The 21,089-nt window shown below is 41.0% G+C and overlaps 1 protein-coding gene across 1 annotated transcript; it reads right to left on the reverse strand.

Moving 5' to 3' along the window:
• Positions 1-56: 56 nt before the first annotated feature.
• On the reverse strand, positions 57-18,200 carry SP4 (Sp4 transcription factor). The gene is made up of 6 exons (XM_033165085.1): positions 17,704-18,200; positions 17,001-17,095; positions 15,171-16,701; positions 3,912-4,143; positions 2,293-2,492; positions 57-853 (listed from the first exon to the last, which is right to left on the reverse strand). The coding sequence occupies exons 1-6, from the start codon at positions 17,708-17,710 to the stop codon at positions 606-608; spliced, it is 2,313 nt and encodes a 770-aa protein (XP_033020976.1). The 5' UTR covers positions 17,711-18,200; the 3' UTR covers positions 57-605.
• Between the last annotated feature and the right edge of the window lie 2,889 nt (positions 18,201-21,089).

A 21,089-nucleotide genomic window follows, 5' to 3' on the forward strand; every position in this document is an offset into this window, starting at 1 on the left:
GTGGCCAAAATTATCTGAGGTGCACCTCAGAACCATTTAACATGCTGCCATCTGAATTATTTTTTAAAAATGACCAAAGATGGCCAGGTTTACTATGTTTCACAAACCAAAAAGAAACAAAAAGTTTTCATCTTTACTAGATTATTATGAGTTTTTGTTGTGCCGTTTGAACAAAGAAAGTTCCTGTGAAAATTCCAGAGACATTCATGTGAAAACAACCCTAACCAACAGACATCCTGTTGTATATTTGTACTGCTTGTTGTTACAACAAACTTTTACATATAATGTGAAAAGAGAAGGAAAATCCAATTAAAATCATTTTCGTGATATAGCTACATAAATTAGTACAGTGTGGAAGCAATATTTTCTTCATCTGCTGTATCCATAATTTATCTATGACAATTGGCCCTGTATTTATTTTTGATTTTTTTTATCTTGTTATACAATGTACACTTCCTGTGCTAGTCCTCCAACTTGGAATACTTACAGAAATCAAGACTGACTACATGATTTCCTGTTCTGTAATACACTTTTACCAGCCCACTTTCGTATCTTGAAAGGTATGTAAACTTAAGTGCAACTCTAGGCATTTGAATAATGTTCCTTCAGAATTCTTCCATGTTTGTTGAAACAGTAGGGGTTGCTGGGTTTGAATCTTGAGAAATGGCTGCAACTGTGACAATCCTTGGAGATCCAAGCACCTCAGTAACTGAAGGGTCCAATTCACCTGAGGTAACAATAGCGAGGGCTGTTCCCCCACCTTTCTTGTTCTGGTGTGTTTTGACATGCTTGGAGAGATGGTCACTTCGCATAAATCTTTTAGAACACTCTGGGCATTCAAATCTCTTCTCACCTATTGGGAAAAAAACAAAACAAGAGTTGTTCAGTAATTATTTTTTCTATTAATATTATGGGACAATTATCTGGCTATAATCAGCAGTATAGCCACGGTAATTTCAACTTGTTATGTTGTCTTTATTTTGTCTTTCTAAAAGTATTATTTTGAAGACCAGAAGCATGAATTTATGGTACTACACAGTGAAACAACTGGTGTACATGCATGTGTGCCCACACATTAATTTAGTTTAAAGTGCTAATACTATCTGCAGCAATTGCTACCTTTATGAGCTTCCTGGAAGATTTAGGATTTTTTTCTTTCATCATGTGGAAATCAAGGCAAAACCTTTACATGTGACTTTTTTCACAGTAAAGATTTGTACTGATATATACGCAAGTACTGTGAACAGATTCAAGTAACCCTTTTTTACATGATGTTTCCATTGGTCTACAAAGACATGAATGTGAAGATACGCACTTCTTAAGAAAACTTCAAGAGACCACCAGAGTGCCTAACATGGTAAATGCTGTCAATATCAGTTACAGTGGACCCTCGGGTTAACTTTCGGGTTGTGAATGCGGCAAAGCCTAAGTGGGTTTGCCGCTTGTGTGTGCACAGAATCAGTCCTCCAGTTACAGAATTTTTGTGCTTTGGCTGGGCCTTCAGATCCCTTTTGTAACTGGATGTACCACTGTACTGTCAAATGAGCTTCCTGGATCCAGGGTATGGTCGACACATCCTTGCAGGAGGCAGTGGTCCCAGCTGTCTCGGGGAGTAGTAAACGGAAGATATTATCTCACCCATTATCTAACCAACTGATCACTGTGCTCTGTAGGAGAAAGTCTCCTGTAGGTGTCATCTCACTGGACATAAGCTGGTGGGATAGAACTGTAACAACAGCCTCCAGGCAACAGTGTTACTGTTGCTTACTGGGGAGGATGAGACGGCAGTGAGGCTGGAGCCGTGTGAATTCATCTGCAGAATCAATCTGCCTCTCCCAGCAGTATGACCATGCTGCCTCAATCTTGCTGCTGCCTTGCCCTTCCTGTTCTTCCTAGTAAGTGGCATTAAGGTTCAAAAAAGGGCAACCAAAATGATCAAGGGGATGAAGTGTTTCAGAGTTTGGGACTTTAGCAGCATTTGAGACTTTAGAGGACAGGTGTGTAAGAAGTGACAAGGTAGAAGTTTATAAAATTCCGTGTGGCACAGAAAATTGGATAGAGAAAAGTTTTTCTACCTCTCTCATAACTTGTGGGATGAAGTTTTATGTTGGAAGATTGAGGAAAGATAAAAGAAAGTATTCTTACCTATGCAAGGTTCTGATTAGGAGACCAACTTTTAAGTTCTATAGTGATTTAAAAATGAGAACACATATACCTGTAGCACAATGGGTATATTATAAAATATAAAATACACTTGTCCTTTAAAACATTTGTAGAAGACTATTCACTGACCTGTATGGGTTCGCCTATGTCTTTGCAGCTCATCACTCCTCGTAAATCTTTTCCCACAGAAGATCCAATTGCATACAAATGGTCTTTCTCCAGTATGCCAGCGTAGGTGTGCCCGGAGATGAGATGTTTTCCCATAAACCTTTCCACAACCTTCAATATGGCAGATATGTTGCTTCTTTTTTCCTGGTTCGTTACTGCTTCTATCAAGCAGAAAACACTAATGGTTAACCGAAGTACAATTTTGTAAAACACATTAAGAAAAACAATTTGATCTAACTACTCCTGAACACCCCCCGAACCCTATCAGATTCCAACGGCCCAGTCACAAACACCTGCTTTCAGAGGAAGGTGACTTGAGAAAGTGTTTTCATTCTCTTTACATATGAAATTGTTTTATATATGTTTTTATAAATAATTTTAATTAAGTTTTCATTTTAACATCTCGAAATAAACATTTACATAATTTCATAATCCATGACTTCCCTTCTTCCCCTTTCCTGGTTCATTTATTGAACTATTATTCCTGCATGTTCTGCTATGTCCTTTTTTGTCAGTTCTCCAATTTTAAATCTTTCAATTATTAGTTAAACTGTTGAAATTATCTTAATGCTACCAGCATTTTCAAATGTGTACAGTTATTTTCCATATAATCAGCAAATATTTTCCATTCTTTTACAAATGTATATTCTTCTTGCTCTCTTAATCTGTTCGTTAGAAATGTTAGTTCCACATATTCTATCAATTTAAGTTGGCAATCTTCCTTATTTGGGACCACGCTCACGTTCCATTTTTTGGCTAACAGAACATGAGCTGCCATTGTTGCATACATAAACAAGTTTCTCTGACACCTGGGAACTTCTGACTGTACTATTCCTAACAAAAAGGCCTCCGGCCTTTTGGGGAAAGTTGTTTTAAACATTTTTTCCCATCTCATTAAAAATCATTTCCCAATGATCTTTAACTTTTTTACATGCCCACCACTTATGAAAAAAGTTCCCTCCGTTTCCAACACAGATCTGATTCTGCTTTATACATCTTAGCCAGTCTACTCAGTGTTAGATGCCATCTATGAATCATTTTCATATAGTTCTCTTTCAAAGTATAGCATGCAATAAAATTCAAATCATTCTTCCAAAGTTTCTCCCAGAGATTTAGGTCTATGTTGTGCTCTAGATCCATTACCCAGCGTGTCACTGAGGCTTTGACCAGCTCATCTTTTGTTTCCCAATCCAATAGTAATTTATACATTTTAGACAATAACCTGTCCTTATTCTGTATTAACTCTCTTTCCAATTGTGAGCTTTGGTCCAGAAACCCTAGTTTCTTATCCAATTTAAACATATTGTATAACTGGTGGTATTGTAACCAATATGTAACTTGGGTCCTTAAATCTTCCATGGGTTTCAATTTGGGTTCACCCCGTCAAGCCCAACAAATCTCTGTAAGTCGTTCATATATATGTTTTTATTGTTAAATTGCTTTGAAACGTTTCACGGGAAGCCATTCATAAATAGAATGAAATAAATATATTTATTTAAAGCAGGAACAGAAATGCAAGAGCAAAAGGATCACCGTTGGCCCTGAGATGCTTGGCACTTTACAGCTATTATGGAAATTACCTTCCTTCTCCTTCTCTGCAGTTAGGGCATGAACAAGCAACTCTCCTTAACCTTTTGCCAGGTTGCACGTCTTGATCAGAAGCTTGCTGGGCTTCATGCAACTGCACCTGAATTATCTGATCGGGACTAACAGCACCAATGGCTGCATTTGTGATGCCTCCTACTGCTACAGTGACAGGAGTTGGTGTGGCTTGCTGTACTTTTACGCCTCCATCCTGTCCTTGTTGTTGACCTGTAAAATAAGAATACACGTGACTTCTTTAGTTAATCAAAGTAAAATCACAACATGGTTTCAATATCATATTCATTCCAATATAAGATGGAGAAAAGTCACTTAAATTTACTCATATGCATAATACTTTAGGACTGTAAGAACCTTCTCTCCCAAAAGGTAATAAACCCAGCACCTTTTTAATATAAAAGGAAACAGCTGGACTCACAAATTATGTTATACTAATTGCAAACGGTATCCAGGGTGGCACTTTGCCAGAATGGCTGCAGCTAGTTACCAATCTGGGAACTGAATCCATTGTTGGAAGACGCTACTGTAAAAGTTGGTACTAGTACAGCAGTGTTAGAAACTGAGATATGAAAGCTAGGAGCTAAATAGCACCTTAAACCTAGGTTAAGGGTGCAACAACGGAATGTCTAGGCACGCTTTCATATAACAAGAATACAAAGCTGAAAATGAATGAACTGCAGCTAAAATATTGTGTTCATTTTCCACATGGTCTTCTAGTCCTTCCCCTGCCCACCCCCCTAATATTATTAAGAGGGTCTCTTCTCCAGTCTTCAGGCAGTAGCTGGAAGCGGGGAGGCAGAAAAAGGTCCTCCTTTCCTTTCACTCTGCAGTTTTAATCTGAAATCTTAGGTGCAGTACTGTGCCCAGAGCTCAGAAACTGCTCACGCTAATGAAATTCCCTGTCGCAAAAAGTGCCTAGAACAATGGAAGTTTCGAACACTGTAGTATAATGTAAAAATAAATGAAATTGTGGGCATAAAACCTGTTGCATTTGCCTATACCTGCTGCTCTTCAACTGGTCTCTGTAAATTTAATAACAACAACAACAGCAACAATAATAATAATGGTGTTAAGTCACCTTAAAAGTTGTAGATAATACAAGAGACACAGTTTTAATAACATAGTAATTTAATAATAATATGGGATTCCTCTTTGCAAGGCCAGCCACCAGAACTTTCTGGATGATTCAAGATCTCTTGGAGTGCACCAAATTTTCTCCCTTCCAGAAAAGCTTTTTTGGGCTGACATTTTCATCAAGGCACCACCAGTTCAGACCACATAAGCAAACAATGTGTGTCACTTTACAATTGCTTACATTGAATTGCATTTGCCAAGTTAATGCCTCCTTTACATAGTTCATTTGGGAGTGTTTCACAATCCCTTTTGTTCTTACCATCCTGAACAATTTGGTGTCATCAGCAAACTTGGCTAGCTCACTGCTCATCCCTCCAGGACACTTATGAACAGAAATACAATCTGCAGTATGGAAATGAGTGGGATCAGCTTCAAATTTCAATGTTGAACACAAGGCTCATGTGTTGCAACAGTTTTAGAGTTTAGTGAATACTTCCAATAAAGAAAGTCATTTGATTGGCTTGTGAACATCTAAAAGTTCATTTCTGGCCACAATTAAAAGTGCTGGTTATGACTACCAAAGCCTCACATGGCTTGAGGATAGGATCGTATGAAGGACTATCTTCTCCAGCACTGATTGGTTGAATTTATATCCCACCCTTTCTCTCAAAGGAGCTCAGGGCTCCTGAAAAAATCGGCTCCCGAACAATCAAAACCCAGAAGTGAGTGTTCCCGTTTCCGAACGATTTTTGGAAGCTGAACATTCGGTGCAGCTTCCAATTCGCTGCAGGACGCTCCTGCAGCCAACTGGAAGCCACACTTGGGGTTTTTTAATGCACTCCCGGAACACATTCTGTTCGAAAACCAAGGTACAACTGTACTGCTAAAGTCACTGCTCTCCAAAATAACTCATTTTCATTTGGTCTTCCTAATGGAACTGTGTTTTAATTTCACAAGCAAGACGCAAGTAAAATCCATTACTAAAATGTATTCATAGTGATCTGGATAAACGGGTGGGAAATGGTACAGCCAACTATGCAGGTATCGTCATCATTATTATTTATTGAATTCATATACTGTACTGCCCTACACCCAGATGTCTCAGGTAAAACTAAAGCATTCAAGATGATAAAATCCAGAGCAGGCTGCAACAGAACTCCAGAAGAATCTCTCCAAACTTGGTGACATCATCAGAATGACACGTGAAAATCAACATTAATGGATACTTTGAAGAAAAGGGTCACAAAGGTTGGTTGTAGTCAATACAGAATATGCCTGCACAACTTAAGACATGCTTCACTGAATATGGCCCATAAGCCATGTATTGTGAATTAACAGGTGCTTGTCAGCTCCCCCTAATTTTTCAGACTCAGACTGGCAACATATGGGGGGTGGGGACTTTTATTGGCACCACTGGTGGGCTGGTTCAGTTTAGTCCATCACAGGTAGGTTTGGCAGAGAATTATGTTGAAAAGACAGCAAAACAGAATAGACCTAAAGCGAGGGCACTGTTCCAAATGCCTGTATTACCTCTTGCTGTGAAAGGAAAGGTACAATTATTCTTATTCTGAAAAAAAGCCTCATTTTTTGTCATCACCAGTGCTCTGTTTGAAGAAAGGAAGACTCATCATTCTAGTTTCTTTTTTATATTTCTAGTGAGCAAGACTGACTGAGAAGTATTTTTCTTGGAAGACAAGGCAGGGGAGTTCTCAAATAATTTATGAAACAGTCCTTGGTTTAAAATGGATCATCTAGAGATTACTTCACTCTCAGGTGAGTATTTATGATCCTTTAAGACCATGGCATGTTCAAAGAAATATGTCCTGGGCACAAAGCTTACTATGGGATTACACGAAAGATATATGGTTTGATGGTGAAGATAAATTTAGAAAGCTGGAGCAAATTTTGCAACTGCAAACCAGGCTAGAATCAGAAGGCTTCAATTTGGCTGAACAGACAAGAGAGAATCCTTTCACCCTCATTTTAAAAAGTTATGAAAAACCTATTTTCTCAATCTGCCTGATCCCTGATCACTTGAAATTAATTACTATTTTAGTGGAATTTATGTTGAAGGAAATGTGTTTAAGATAACAAGATTACTCCTGTAGCTGGGTCAATCCTTTCCTCAAAACAAGCCATATAGCTGGATGCTAACTTCTACTGTGAATAAGTCACACAGGGCTGACAGACCTAACTAAGAAGCTTTGAAAGCTGAACACACTCAGTATCAGATTGAATACACAGCACTGTCTATTCAAAAATCATGGTCAACTGATGTTGGACATGGTGGAAGGCTTTTCTATTGGACTGGATTTAGATGGCTATAGCTATATCACTAAGCATGTGTTTTGATACATATATTTTGAATTCAAACAATTGATTTATTTCTAAACTAATGTTGCCTATCCTGATTTCTTATAAAAGCACAAGTTTAAATACAGTAGTACTAAATCTTCTATTCACTTTACTTTGAAAATTTATTACCAGTATAAAAGATACTTCCCAAACTCAGTTGTCTGTCTATTTTGGTTTCCTTTTAAAAAAAACCAAACACAACACCATAGTGTATCTGGCCCTTCCTTTTGAAATTGAAACCCCCACCACTTTCAAGATGATCAGCAATCAAATAGCACATTACAACACACCAGCAGAATGACATATATACATATACATTTACAATACAAATAACATAAATTTACAAAAAGGTGAACAGAAAGGCAGAAAACCCAATTTTTACACACCCACCCACCATTTTCCCAGGCTTATTTCAGGCTTTTTATATCTCTGAACCTAACTGCCATATTTTCCGCCCTGTGAATAACACCTGCAAAAACTCCAGTGCAAATGTAGAGGTCCATGTTTTTCTGTAAGCTGCAATGTGGTTCTAAACCACTTGAATGACCAATAAAATGTATTGAATTAGTCTGCAGGCCATATCAAAAAAGAAAACAAAACACATTTAAACTCCACATGAAAACTTAAATCTCTAAAAGCTTATATGAAACAGGATTTTGTATTTGCTTTTACTAAAACAACAAAAAGTTAACATTAAAAAATAAATGTAAAAATAGGCGAGATATAAGTCAGAACGATACCTTTAAGACTTAAAATCTCTACCAGTTGTCTAAAATAGTTTCAAAATGCTTTTCTGAGGTTGAAGACCTTTATTGCAAAAAAGAAAAGAAAAATACCACCTTCCAAGTCATATACTGATTAGTTCTTTGAAACAGAAAATTTAGGTTTCTATCATTCCAGTATTTCATTTTCTTTAGTAAGGGCTTCAACTAGTTCTTTCTTTAATAGGATTTATATACAGCTTAATCATCTAACCCTCTGAATAGTTTACATAAAAAAGACATTATAAAATAAAATTACATATTAAAAAACACGTCAAATTTACCTAACTTGATAGTATAGGCTTGCTTAAACAAAACAGTTTTTAGCTAGCAGGTGTCTGCCTAATCTCCATGATATAGGTGCTACCACACTGAAGGTTTGATTCCTTGGTACTTGAAAATCAAAGCAATTGAGTTGGCATATATAAGGTAAGGTAATCCTTAAGCCCAGTCAGATGGGCAGGGTACAAATAAAATAAAAGTCATAGTAAATATTATTATTGTCATTATCAGTATTAAAGTACGCTGGCTCCAAGCTTACATTACATTAACCTGACATGAAAGAATATGGGTGATGGGTGCTGCCCACAGATGCATACTCTGCCACCAAATCTCTGATTGGTTCCATCTGTTCAGAACAGGATTGACTTAAAAACTTCCCAGCGTTCCATTTTCATGGGAAATTACAGGTATTGTGCATATTGATGCTGAGATTTTGCACATGATATACAATACTTTAAGAGTAAAGAGAAGCCAGGTCAACTTTTGCTCTTGCATTTGATACTCTTGAGGATGTTTCTGTTTTCATTTCCAAGTGAATTCAGTGCCTGCACTGAGAATTCATACTGCTGCAATAAATTGGAAAATTCTGAAACCAGAAACCACCTAGAGCTAGTGCCATCTGTTCCACAAGGCAGATCTTGAGATTCCCCTAAGACAGGCATAAACTGTAAGAGCAACTTATTATGTGAAGACATTCATTCTGTACAGAAGAATGTTTGGAAGGAGTGAAGTGGCACTGACTGGCCCCACTGCCAGCCTACTTTTGAAATCTCATCTGCACAGGTGCCTAGGCACATTCACCCTTATGGGTGTGACCTCTATTTATAACACTGCTGTACCCCCTGCCCACTCCTGGTAACCTTGCTTGCCTAGCTGAAAACACACTGCAACAAAGCCCAGCTTGCTGGGACGGAGACAAGGAATATTTGGGCAGCTGTGGCTCTTTTCAAGGACTGGGCCTCTCAGTATTCAGTGTGGCAGCCATCCTTTTCTGGACAACCCTGAAAAGATAATACTAAAGGTGATGGCAGCACCTCCTTTTTGAGTTTTGATTGCTGATTAAGGTACCTTGATTGCTGTGGGTTATCTGGCATTCCTAACGCATATACTGTACAGTGTGATGTATGGGTGTATCTTGATTTTGCTTTTTTATATTGTTTAGATGATAGATTTATTATACTTTTAGTGTTTATTTTGTATTAATATGCTGTTCACCACTTTGCATCCTTTGGGTCAAAAAGTGGTATAAATTAACTGTAATTATCTCCAGGTAAAGATGTGATCAGAACCCTATGCAAGTTGCCTTCTGTAAAGACAACTTGGAACACATGAGGAAATATGTGAAAGTGGGGCCAGGCCACAGTTCCAACCTTCTAATACATGTCACTCATACATTTTTTGGTTAGCATTGTGTGTTAGTGCAGCCCTTTACTTTGTCAATATTAAGGGACTGTGATGCATTACAAGACTTGGTGAAAAGTGTATCCCCTAAAGTCAAAATGTATACCAGATTTGGCACCAAGGTAAGCATCTTTCTCCAAGGAAAGTGTAATTAAACTGGTAATTGAACTGTTCAGCTCATCTGGCATTTCAGTGTTCTAACACAGCACCAGTACTGTTGAGACAATTTATTATCCTACTGCTGAGACTCAAGAGACCATGTCTCATCTGTAAAAGCTGCTCCCATGCTACAGTTGAAGATTTATAACCTGACAATACCAAGTCTACCCATCCCTTGACTCAGCCTGGTTGGATACAAACTATTTGGAATTCTTTTACAGAGGCTCAAAGTTCTAAAATGAAAAGCCTTTTTGATGAAACTTTAGGAAAAGAATAAAATCTAATTGGCCAAGGAGTACTTGTAGCCATAATGTTTTTCCAACTGCAAGCTGAAATGTCTGATTTAAAGAATTTGAGCTGTGACCCGAAGTATTAATATTGAAAACCAGCAGTAGCAAGTCCAGTCCTAGCATACAACCCAATTGTGCATGTATCTTCAGTGAAAGCAACAGGGTTTTTTCAATGAGCTAGGTAACTGCTTGGATAATAAATAGTAGCAAGGGATTGCCTTTAAACCACAGTAGACAGTCTGTTTTAGAAGTGCCTCAATGATATGAGCTTTATTTATGAGCTCAATGTTTCCCAAAGATTGTAAGTTTAACCTGTAGTAGCTGAACTTTAGTGTTAGCTGTATCTTTGACTCAGGAGGGCAAACTTCTGCTATTTCTGCTATAGTCTGCCACAGCTACTATTTTGGGAAGGGGGGGGGGGGAATTGAAGTCAAGCATTTGTGTCGTACAAAGCTAATGAATTTTTAGTGATGATAATGGCATGGCAAATAAACTACGGCTTACTGAGCCCACATAAAAAAGCAGTCTTGCACAGAAGAATTTCCATGTTTTTCAATGTAACACCACACTGAACTCACCCAAGGTCAGCATGTCATCTGAACTGCAACTCATGGTTAAGCTAACCATGAGCTGCAACCAAGGTGTGGTTTACAACTCGTGGTGAGCAGAGAGCAAAACTACTCATTCCAGTAAGGATGACATGCTAAGCCAAACCTTGGTTTACTGCAGCAGTAAAAAAGACCATGGAGGAGCTAAGTGGCAGCATGCTCCTCTGCAGGAGCCCATACAGTCTTGGTAAATCATAGTTTGGCTTACAATATCATGTGAACCAGCTCAGGGTGAATGGAGCTCACATGAAATAATTAGGTTTTATAGTCTGGAGCTCTAAATTGAGAAAGATAAGATTTTTAATGGCTCGTTTTTTAAAAGTTATATTTTTAGTGCTTTTCACTTTTCACTATTCCAAGGCCCCTTGTTTTCCATGTTTCTTATGGAAGAATAGCTATATGGTAACTCTTCCTCTCAGTACCTAGGCAGAAAGATAGTTACCCAACTCAGACAACAGTATAGGTTACAGAAGGCAAGCAACCACACAAAAAGGAAGCATCTATACAAACTCTAACACATAACAGCGAAACCGTCCTGTCTTAATCTATATAGAAAGAACAAGCTCCTTAACAGACTTAAAGTTTAAATTAGATCAACAGTAGTACTGTAGTTGAGCTACTAGGCACTCTATTTATGAATGGTCATAAGTAAACTGATGCCCAGTTATATCAATCAATGAAAATGAACCTTTCAGGGCTGAAATACTAAGCACAAAGTAGAAAACCTTGTTAAACATACACATAAAGACCTAGTGATATTTGTAATAAAAGGTGGTGATTAAAACTTTGAGATTTGCCTGCATCAATGATTGCTTTAATTTTCTGAAGTTCCACACTTAAAGCACAGGAAATGTATATGGTGAAAGGGGAATTAAAATTGGGTAAACAGATAATAGCTAAACAAAGGTCATTTTCTGAAACAGAACACCTGCGCTAAACATGGTAATTAACTACATCTTTCAGCTAATTCTCTTTTAGTTTCAAATAATTTCCAGTTGAAGATTTGCAGTGCATAAGGAAATGATTCTGGATCACTTTCACCAACTAATTTAAGTGGCTTGAGTTACCACTGAATTAACCATAATTAGTCCTTCTATTAGAATATGTAATATCACGTTGCAATTTGAACAGAGGACTTAAACACAGAATAAAGAAAAGCTTAAGTGAGTAGAAAGTGGGAAAGCTCATAAGGGATCAGCTAGTCTTGATCCCTCTACATACATGAATAACAAGGTAGCAGAATTACAAGGAGTAAAAGTTGACTGTCACTTCAGATTCTGTTGGATGATACCAGGTTTTGTTAGTGCTGCCATATGCAAATAGAAAGCTAGCATGTTAGGGATAAAAGTTCTATTCCAGCCTTCTTGCTGTTGTGCTAGTTTTCTATTTGTATGGAGGTTTGGGGGTGGGGTTTTTTGTTTTTTTTTGGTAAAGCTATTATGGTAATTTTAACAGAAGTTATCCACTTGCAATCTGAAGCAGCACAATCCTTCCTAGCACCTCATTCTATCAATGTGTAGCCAGGACTTGAAACTATCTAGTGCTTGTCCTGTAGGAATGAATTTGAAAGATGGGCCTATGTATTATGGCCACCAGCCAAGTGTGTTGGCTGGTGGCCATAATATATAAGGAATTCTTATTCATAAAGATGCTCACTCCTCACCATTAATAAATATAATGTACACTACTGAAGAGTAATAAATAGAGTCCTTAAGAGATTACTATCTACTGCCACCTTGCTACTTCCTATGTTATCTAGGCAAGATGGAAATGCTGTAACACAATAATGGTATTATGTCCAAAAAAGAGGCCGCTTACTAGAGGTCTTCTATGTTCAAGAGACACTTTTAAACCCACTCTGAAAACAGGATGCTGGACTAAATGAGCCGCTGAACTGATCCACCAGGCTCTTCTTATGTTTATTCTACAGATGGTTATCTCTTAATAAACCAATAACACTGGTCACACCATGGTTTAAAAATGAAGTATGTGAGAGACCAAGGTTGTTACTTCTGACTAAATCTGCATGGTTTTAGCAGGGGAGTAAGGGGGGGGGAGAGAAGTAGTGGAAAGTTATTGCTGACACTAAACGAACTGGCAGCAATCACCAATGTGTACTGAAAGAGGCCTGGTACGCTGAAGCTATACACCAGGAGTCCCAACATGGCACACCAGGATGCAATTTACAGCTTATGTCTACAAATGAACTTATATAGAACCAAGTTTGTAATGTTTTATTGAAGTTCTGCGGGGAGGAAACAGCTGTTTATACAGTCTCTGTACAACTTGTCTACAATTCTCACTTCATACATTAAGACAGTTACTTTTCACTTGCTGTTATGGTGCACAGTTATGCCAAAGCAAAAGCCCTGGAAACAGAAGAGCCAAGTTTGTGATTTAAAATAAAATACTAAGTATTATATAATGCACACCATATATATTCAGCAAGGTGTCATATCCATACAACCAATAAATTAAGGTGATAGCAAGAGATCAGTTGTCAAAGATTCTCCAGCCATAACTGTGGGGCAAGCTAGACATGACAGAAGCAGAATATGGGTTGCTGCCACATTCCTATAAAACAGGGATGAGGTTATTCAGTGATGCTGTTGAAAAGCATAGGAAGGGGATCCTTTAAAAGAAAACTTTCCCTCCTAATTACATTCCCGCCCATCAGAAGACAAACATCTCGGGAGGAGGTTCAGTGAGAAATAAAAGTAAACAATTCAGTATCTACTACCACTTATTCGTCTTCCCTTTATAAAATTCAGCAGGACATGACAACTACCGTACATCCTGTCAGAACGCAACATATACTTAAGTCTCCAGGACACATATCAGAATTGAGCCTGACCTCCAGATGAAAACTCAAGTTATATGGAAAATGCTAGAACATAGATTGGGACAACTGAAACACAATGGTAAGCCATGGCATGAGCTTTGCGCTTACGCACTTCCTCCTTCCCTTGCCTCTCCCCCATGGCACTTAGAAACTTCCAGATTGTAACCTGACTAATTATGCCAAAATGAGAAGCTATAATTGCCAATAAACCACAAGGGTTTTTGTGGGTTTTTTTATTGTATGCAAGGGAAAGGCAAGGCAAGGAGGGAACAAGCTTTATATCTGAATATCCTTAAAGTGAAACAAGTTTTGAGGTTTATTTCAGGTATCACACACTTGAAGAGAAATGCTAGTTTTAAGCAATTCTTTAAGTATTCCTTTATTCAAGGGGTGGGGTGGGGGGAAAACTGGTTTCGAGAAATACCTCTTTGTGATTTACATGGCATGTAAATGCCAACCCTCCATATGTTATACCTACTTGTTTTCCAAGTTGGAAATGGGGGCAAACCATTATTCAATATGTTAAGTGTTCCATTTCTACAAACAACACCTTACTTTTAATTCATTTCATTCACTAGTAGAATTATTATTTGCCATAGCAATTTTCTTGCAGTAGGAACAATTAACCAATTCTACGAAGTTTCAGACACTACAATCTTACATACAAGTTGTATTGTATGCAATTCCAACTGATTTTGACAGGGCATTAACTTGCACACGTGTTTCTACATCTTTCAACATAATTTATATTTCTGTTCTGCTGGTTTAAAAAAAGATCTGCAACTTTTCCTTGGAGAATCAAATATGCAGTCAGTTTGCACAGTGAGTTCCAGGCTCCTGAACAGAATCAGAACAACATTAGATGAACACACACATTGTACATATTAATTCAGGTAATAATACATTCAATTATTCTTTAGTTGCAGGATATAGCCACATTCCAACTTAGGCATTGTAATCAAGACTTTTAAGTAGTGATTTATGACTTAAACCATGTACACATTTATTCATCCATTCACAAGAGACAGCTAAAATAATGAGAATAATTAGAGCTGCCAACCACAACTGTTGGTGAAAGACAAAAGTTGAGCACAAGCCAATGTAACTTTTAGTAGTGCAATCTGTAAGCTGTTTCTTACACTGTATAGCGGAAACTCAATGTGCCACTTGTGTTCTCCACACACATACTGGGACTTTTTACACTGGGACACTGGGGCCACCCCATTTCCAACCCAGGCTCTTGCACCACCCAAAAACACATTCTTGATGGTCCAGGGACCCTCTGTTCCAGCAGTCAATTTAGTGCAAGCAAAAAGGAATCAGTATTTTGTAGGCATTGTTAATGTTGAGCATATATAATCTACTATTTTGCTATTGAGACTTAAAAGCAGAAATGCCCATATCACAGTTAAATATTATCATTACACCAATACCATCACTAAAGGATATTCTTAACAGCACTTACCAGCAACACTTGTAATGGTGACTGGAACTCCTTGCACTTGAACACCTGCAGCACCCAAGTTGGCTACACTTACTGTTTGAAGATTAGGCACTGAAGCAATCTGGGCAGCATTTAGCGTTATTGGTGTACCAGCAACAGCTACTGGTGCAATTTGAGCTATAGTACCACCACTTGAAGATACAGGGGTAATGGTTAGTTGCTGGGGTAATCCAGCATTTTGTACTTGAAGATTTGAAAGGCTTTGAAGATTTTGGACCTGTACTGTGTGCCAGCTGATCTGTCCTGATGGGGTTAAAGTTGGTGCTCTTATGAGAACTTGAGTTGGACTCACTGCTTGTAACTGAACATTTTGCAAAGGCTGCTGCTGAATTGTCTGAATAGTTTGTCCCGACTGGAGCTGAAAAGACTGTGGAGAAATAGCCTGAATGATCTGCTGCTGTGGCTGCTGGATCTGTATCTGCTGCAGAATAGGCTGACCTACTATTTGCACCTGCTGTAGTGAGTTTGTCTGATCCTGCACATTTTGCAATCCGTTAGACTGACTAGAGTTCTGAGTCTCTGTTTCTGATGTGGCTGTTTGAGGTTCTTCAGTACTAGACTCGGAACTGGTTGCTGTGTTTGCATACCGGCCTGTTTCTGCTGTACTTACTAAAGTTTCGCTGCTTGTAAGTGATGTGGAGGCAGTAGTTGTGCAAGTGGAAGAAGGAGAATCTGGCATAGTACTAACAGCAGTGGTTGTGACAGGTGTTGACAGTATCTGATTTCCATTGGAAACTCCACTATCACTTGACTGTGTAACCTGTCCAGTACTACCACTAGCAGCAACATTTATTACAGGTAATGCTAGAGTCACTCCCCCAATGTTTATAGGCAATGAAGTTACAACTTGTGCCTGAGTGCCGGCAATAGGTAGCTGCAATGGAATAGAAACACCAGGCCTAATCTGGACTGGCACTGTTTGATTTGCCAAGTTCTGAGCAATAATATTCCCAGAAGCTGTCCTATTTGTAGCTGTAAGAATAGCTTGATTATTTCCTGCAGGGATGAGCTGGATTTGACCCTGTAAATCTTGCAGAGTTGTAGTAGTAGCAGGATTGATCTGAATTTGTTGACCTTCTGTCGTCTGAATCTGTGGAATCACTTGGTACTGAACAGTACCTCCTGGATTCTGTACTTGTATGACTTGAAACTGTCCTGGAGTTACTGCAGAAGAATTGCTTGTCTTCGTCTTTGAAGGCGATGCATTTCCGTTGTTACTACTGGAGGGACTTGCTGCACTAGAAGCAACAGAAGGTGCCTGTTGGATGTTGTTCTCTTTTGAAGTAGGAGGAGCAGCAGCCGCAACAAGCTGCCAAGCATTTCCAGCAAGCTGAGTCGTTACTAATTCTAACTGTTGTGGCTGATTTTGAAGTTGCACCAAACCTTGGCTTGGATCTATAATAAGCTGCTGTCCAGTTGCTTGATTCTCACCAGGAGTCCCTATTTTGCTGCAAGTTGCTGCCAGCAGAGCCAGAGGAGAAGGCTGAGAATCCTAACAGAGACATAGTGTATTAGGAGATAAATAGTACTTGCAAACTAAAAAGCAGTATCCTGAGTATTCAAGAATGCTAGAAAATATGACAACTGAACAAATGATGATGAATAACTTATCCAGCCAAAGGTTTCATACCCCCCCCCACAAACATCTGTAGTAAATACAAGAAAACTTGCCCCTACCCCAAACATGTCTAGGCCATAAAGACTTGTACCCATCCTATAAGCCACAAGGCAGCATCTCTTGAACTGAATTGAAAGTAATTAAGCCTTGCTTCACTTCCCTCTATGTTTTACCTGAGAGGCTCCAGTTTTGCTTTTCTTATTGTTGTTGTTTTCAGCCTCAGGAGATTTCTCTCCCTCAGAGGGCATAGCTTCCTCCTTCTTTTGATCTACCAAAAGACAAAACAAACACACAACCTATTAGACATAGCTGTTCCCTTTGAATCTGCAACCAGGAGCAAATCTGTCAGTACATTCTCGCCAGCCCTCCATTCTTAACTCAGTCCATATTATTATTAATGCAGAAAAGGGAGTCATAAAAAATAAAAATAAAATAAAACGTGGTTTGGGAAACCCGGCCCACGGGGGGCTGGCGAGAGAACACCCAGAAAAAAAAGGGGAGGCTTGATTGGTTTCTTGCTCTCGGAGACTGTAAGGCGGGCCGGGTGCGGGGGGTGGCGGAAAACCACCCACAGCCCTCCTCCTCCTCCTGCCCCTAAAGCATCTACGGCTACTGAGTGGCCCAGGATGCTTTAGGGGCAGGAGGAGGGAGGCGCAAGGGAGGGGAAAATGGGAGGAAACAGAAACGAAGGAGGGATGGATGTGCACGGGGAGGGAGGGCCGGGAAGGAAAGGGGGGGTGGAAGAAGGAGGGGCAGAGGGAGGGAAAAACCGGGGGAGACAGAGGGACCCAGAGGGGACGGAGAAGCGGGAAGGCGCGCGGGGGCGGCGGCGGGGGAGGGAAGGAGGCAGGGAAGGGGCGGAGGGGGGCTACGTACCGCTCATCCCGCATTAACGCCCGCTGAGGCGCGGCTCGAGGAGGAGGATGGGAGGGACGGAGGGCGGGGTGCTGGCTGGGGGTGTAGCGGCGGCGAGAAGGCCGGTCGCTGCCGGAGCTGGGAGGAGCAGGCCGGCCTATTTTTCCACGAATGGCCGCCGCTGGGCTGTGGCGTAGGCGCCCGTCTCTCCTCCCGCCGTCGCCGCCTTGCCTCAGCGCCAGCGCCTGATTGACAACTGGGAGCTGGAGGAGGGAGGGGGCGAGAGGAGAGAGAAGGCGCCGGGGGTGGAGGAGGAGGAGGAGGAGGAGGGGCGGGGCCCGGCGAGGCCTAGGCTGACACCCACTGAGGAAGGAACCCAAAGCAGGCTTAAGCCTCTGAGAGAGCAGGGCGACCGGCCTGGCGGAAAGGGAGGCGGGGAAAGGGGAGGAGCCAGGGCGGCGCGAGAGCCGCACGAGCCAGGCCCTCGCCTTCAAACAGGCCGGCCGGCCTATACAGAAGAGCTCGCGGCGGTGCGAGGTGGGGTTGGATGGGCGTAGCTAGAGGGCGTAATGGGTGAGGGGAAGGAGTGGGGCTATTAACCGCCGTCGCGAGGTGGCAGGGGGCATTTATTGGGTTGGGGGGGATTTGCGCGCGCGAAAGGGGAAAGGGGGGCGGGATCAAGGGCGGGGCGAAGACGCTAGCCGCTGTTGCCCTCGCGGCCGCCGAAGCCGTTGATTGACAAGTCCAGAAGAGCCAGGCGACGAATGAAAGGGGGGAGGCGAGAGCCCACTCGCGCGCCTGTAACTGACAGCGCGGGAAGGATGCGCTGTCGCAGACGCGCCCGCCCGCTGCTGGCGCGTATCCTTCGGAAGGAAGGCCTCGCTCTTTAAATTGATCGGAGCAGCCTTATTCTTCTTTTAGCTAACCTAGACCGTTTATTATTATTATTTTGCCTTTGTTGGGGTGCGGGGTGACAGCTCCCCCCTCCTCTGCAGGGTACGAATTCAGAGGAGTTTTTTTGGCGGGGGGATAGGCGGGGCTTGAACCCTGGCTTGCGATTGGTTTTAGTGCAGCGCGCTGCATGCGGGGAAGTGTAGTGCGCGAGAGAGCTCGCGCGTGCGCAATGCTAGACAGGTGCTTGGCTGCAAATTTAACCTAGATTGGATTGAGGCTTTTTGTGAGCTATCACGTCTCTGCTACGCGTTGCAAGCGTGGGAGTTAACTTTGCTGATGTTTTTTGAACTTTAGAAGGAAAGAAGAGTGCAGGATGAAGGTCATTTTGGCAGTTTTTTCTTTAGACGCAGTTGGAAGCATCTGCAGAAGTGGGATACCTGTGGCCCTCCAGAGGTTGTTGTAATACAACTCCCGTCATCCTTTCCGGCTGATGCTAATAAAGAGTTGGAGTCTTTACACCATCTGGAGAGCTGCAAGTTCCTCATTGCTGCTCTACAGTTTGAATTTCTGAACAACCAAAATCTAGAATATTCTTTCAGTTTGCTTATGGCAGGTGTGGCAAGGTCCAAACCCAGAAGACAGAAATATAAAGAAATTCAAATAAGAATTCCAACAAGGATGTAGCAGGCACTCTGGTTTACATTTCTTCAGGTTCATATACAGACTCTCGACCTGTTTCTTAGTACAGGAGATGCCATGGTTCAGAAGGAAAGTACCCATTATGTGGTAGTTCCATGACTGGATCTCCTGGTGCTTTTTCAAGCATGCAGCTGTTTGTAGGAGGGGTTTTGCCACACACACAAACACAGCATAGTAGTAGGGAGAAGGAATTAATAACAAATTTCAGGTTCCCTATCTGCAGGTTTGTGAGAATCATAGTCTGTCATTTCCTTGCATCTTGGGGGTTTTCTTAGGCAGCAGCCTATGTAACAACCTTCACTATCTTTGGGCTTCCAGGAGATTCAAGCCTGAGATGATACCTGGAGAACTTGTGGCTGCAAGCTCAGTTACTGCCCTGCTTTCATTGCCACATATACCACTTTGAGAGAAGATAATCACAGCTGTTGGAAAATGCCAACCACTATCACTATCCACTGATCTCATCTGGATGATCTGGTTGGCACCGTTTTATGCCCGCCATCTTCCTGAGCTCCGCAGTGTGCTTAATTAGTCATAGAATCGTAGAACTGTAGAGTTTAAAGGACACGAGAAATCGCGCAGTCCAACCCCCTGCAATGCAGGAATCACAGCCAAGGCATCTGTTACTATTAGATATTAGTCACTTGTTTCACAGATGTCTCCAATCAACTTAAAAACATATTTAAAAACATAACTGTAAGTACATTATAAAATTGTAACACATTCATTAAAAAAGGCATACAAAACATAAAGATATACAAAACAACGCCACCCTCCCCCCATAACAACCCCATGAAGCTTTGGCATCATACTAACAGCACAAACCATCATCCTAAACCTGGTGCTGAAAATAAGTCAGTGAAGGCACCCAGCGCACCTCACTGGGGAAGGATAGGGAGCAACAACTGAAAATACTCCCTTATGATCTTCCGAGGTTTCCTCAGAGATGAGATTGGAAGAATGACATCAGATGAGGATCTCAGGATATGGTTAGATTTATATTGGAAGAGGTGTTTCAGAAGATGTTGAGGTCCTGAGCCATATAGGTCAAAATCACCACTTTGAATTGGGCCCAGAATCATACAACCATATGATTCTAGCTGTAACAGAATTGGTGTTATGATATTGATGTTCACCTCAAACCTCTTAATAACTGGGCAGCTGCATTATGCACTAATTGAAGCTTCTGGACCATTTTCCCATATAAAGCTCATTGCAATAGGGCTATCGAGGTTGACAGAGCATAGTTTGCTGCAACCACATTATTTCTGTCCAGATATGGTCATATTTGGGCCACCAGCATAAGCTGTTGGAAGGCACTGGGCCTCACGTGAGAGCAATGGATCCAGGCAAACCCATAAACTATGAGCCTGTTCCTTCTGAGACAGGCCTCACACCACTCAGCTGGTCAGAGGAACCACCCACTAACAGTATCTCAGTTTTGTCCAGATTAAGCTTAAATTTATCACCCTTCACCCAGTCCATTATTGCAACCAGGCACCGATTCAATACATCCACTGACTCAAAGAAAAGGAGGAGTAACAGCTGTGTGTTATCAGTGCAGGTGGCACTGTGGTCTAAACCACTGAGCCTCTTGGACTTGCTGTTTGAGTGGTCAGCAGATCGAATCCATGAGCTCCTGTTGCTCTGTCCTAGCTCCTGCCAACCTAGCAGTTTGAAAGCACGCCAGTGCAAGTAGATAAATAGGAACCGCTGTGGTGGGAAGGTAAATGGCGTTGCCATGCACTCTGGCACTCATCATGGTGTCCCGTTGTGCCAGAAGTGGTTTAATCTTGCTGGCCACATGACCCGGA

This window comes from Lacerta agilis, chromosome 12, assembly GCF_009819535.1.
Source record: "Lacerta agilis isolate rLacAgi1 chromosome 12, rLacAgi1.pri, whole genome shotgun sequence".
Taxonomy (NCBI): domain Eukaryota; kingdom Metazoa; phylum Chordata; class Lepidosauria; order Squamata; family Lacertidae; genus Lacerta; species Lacerta agilis.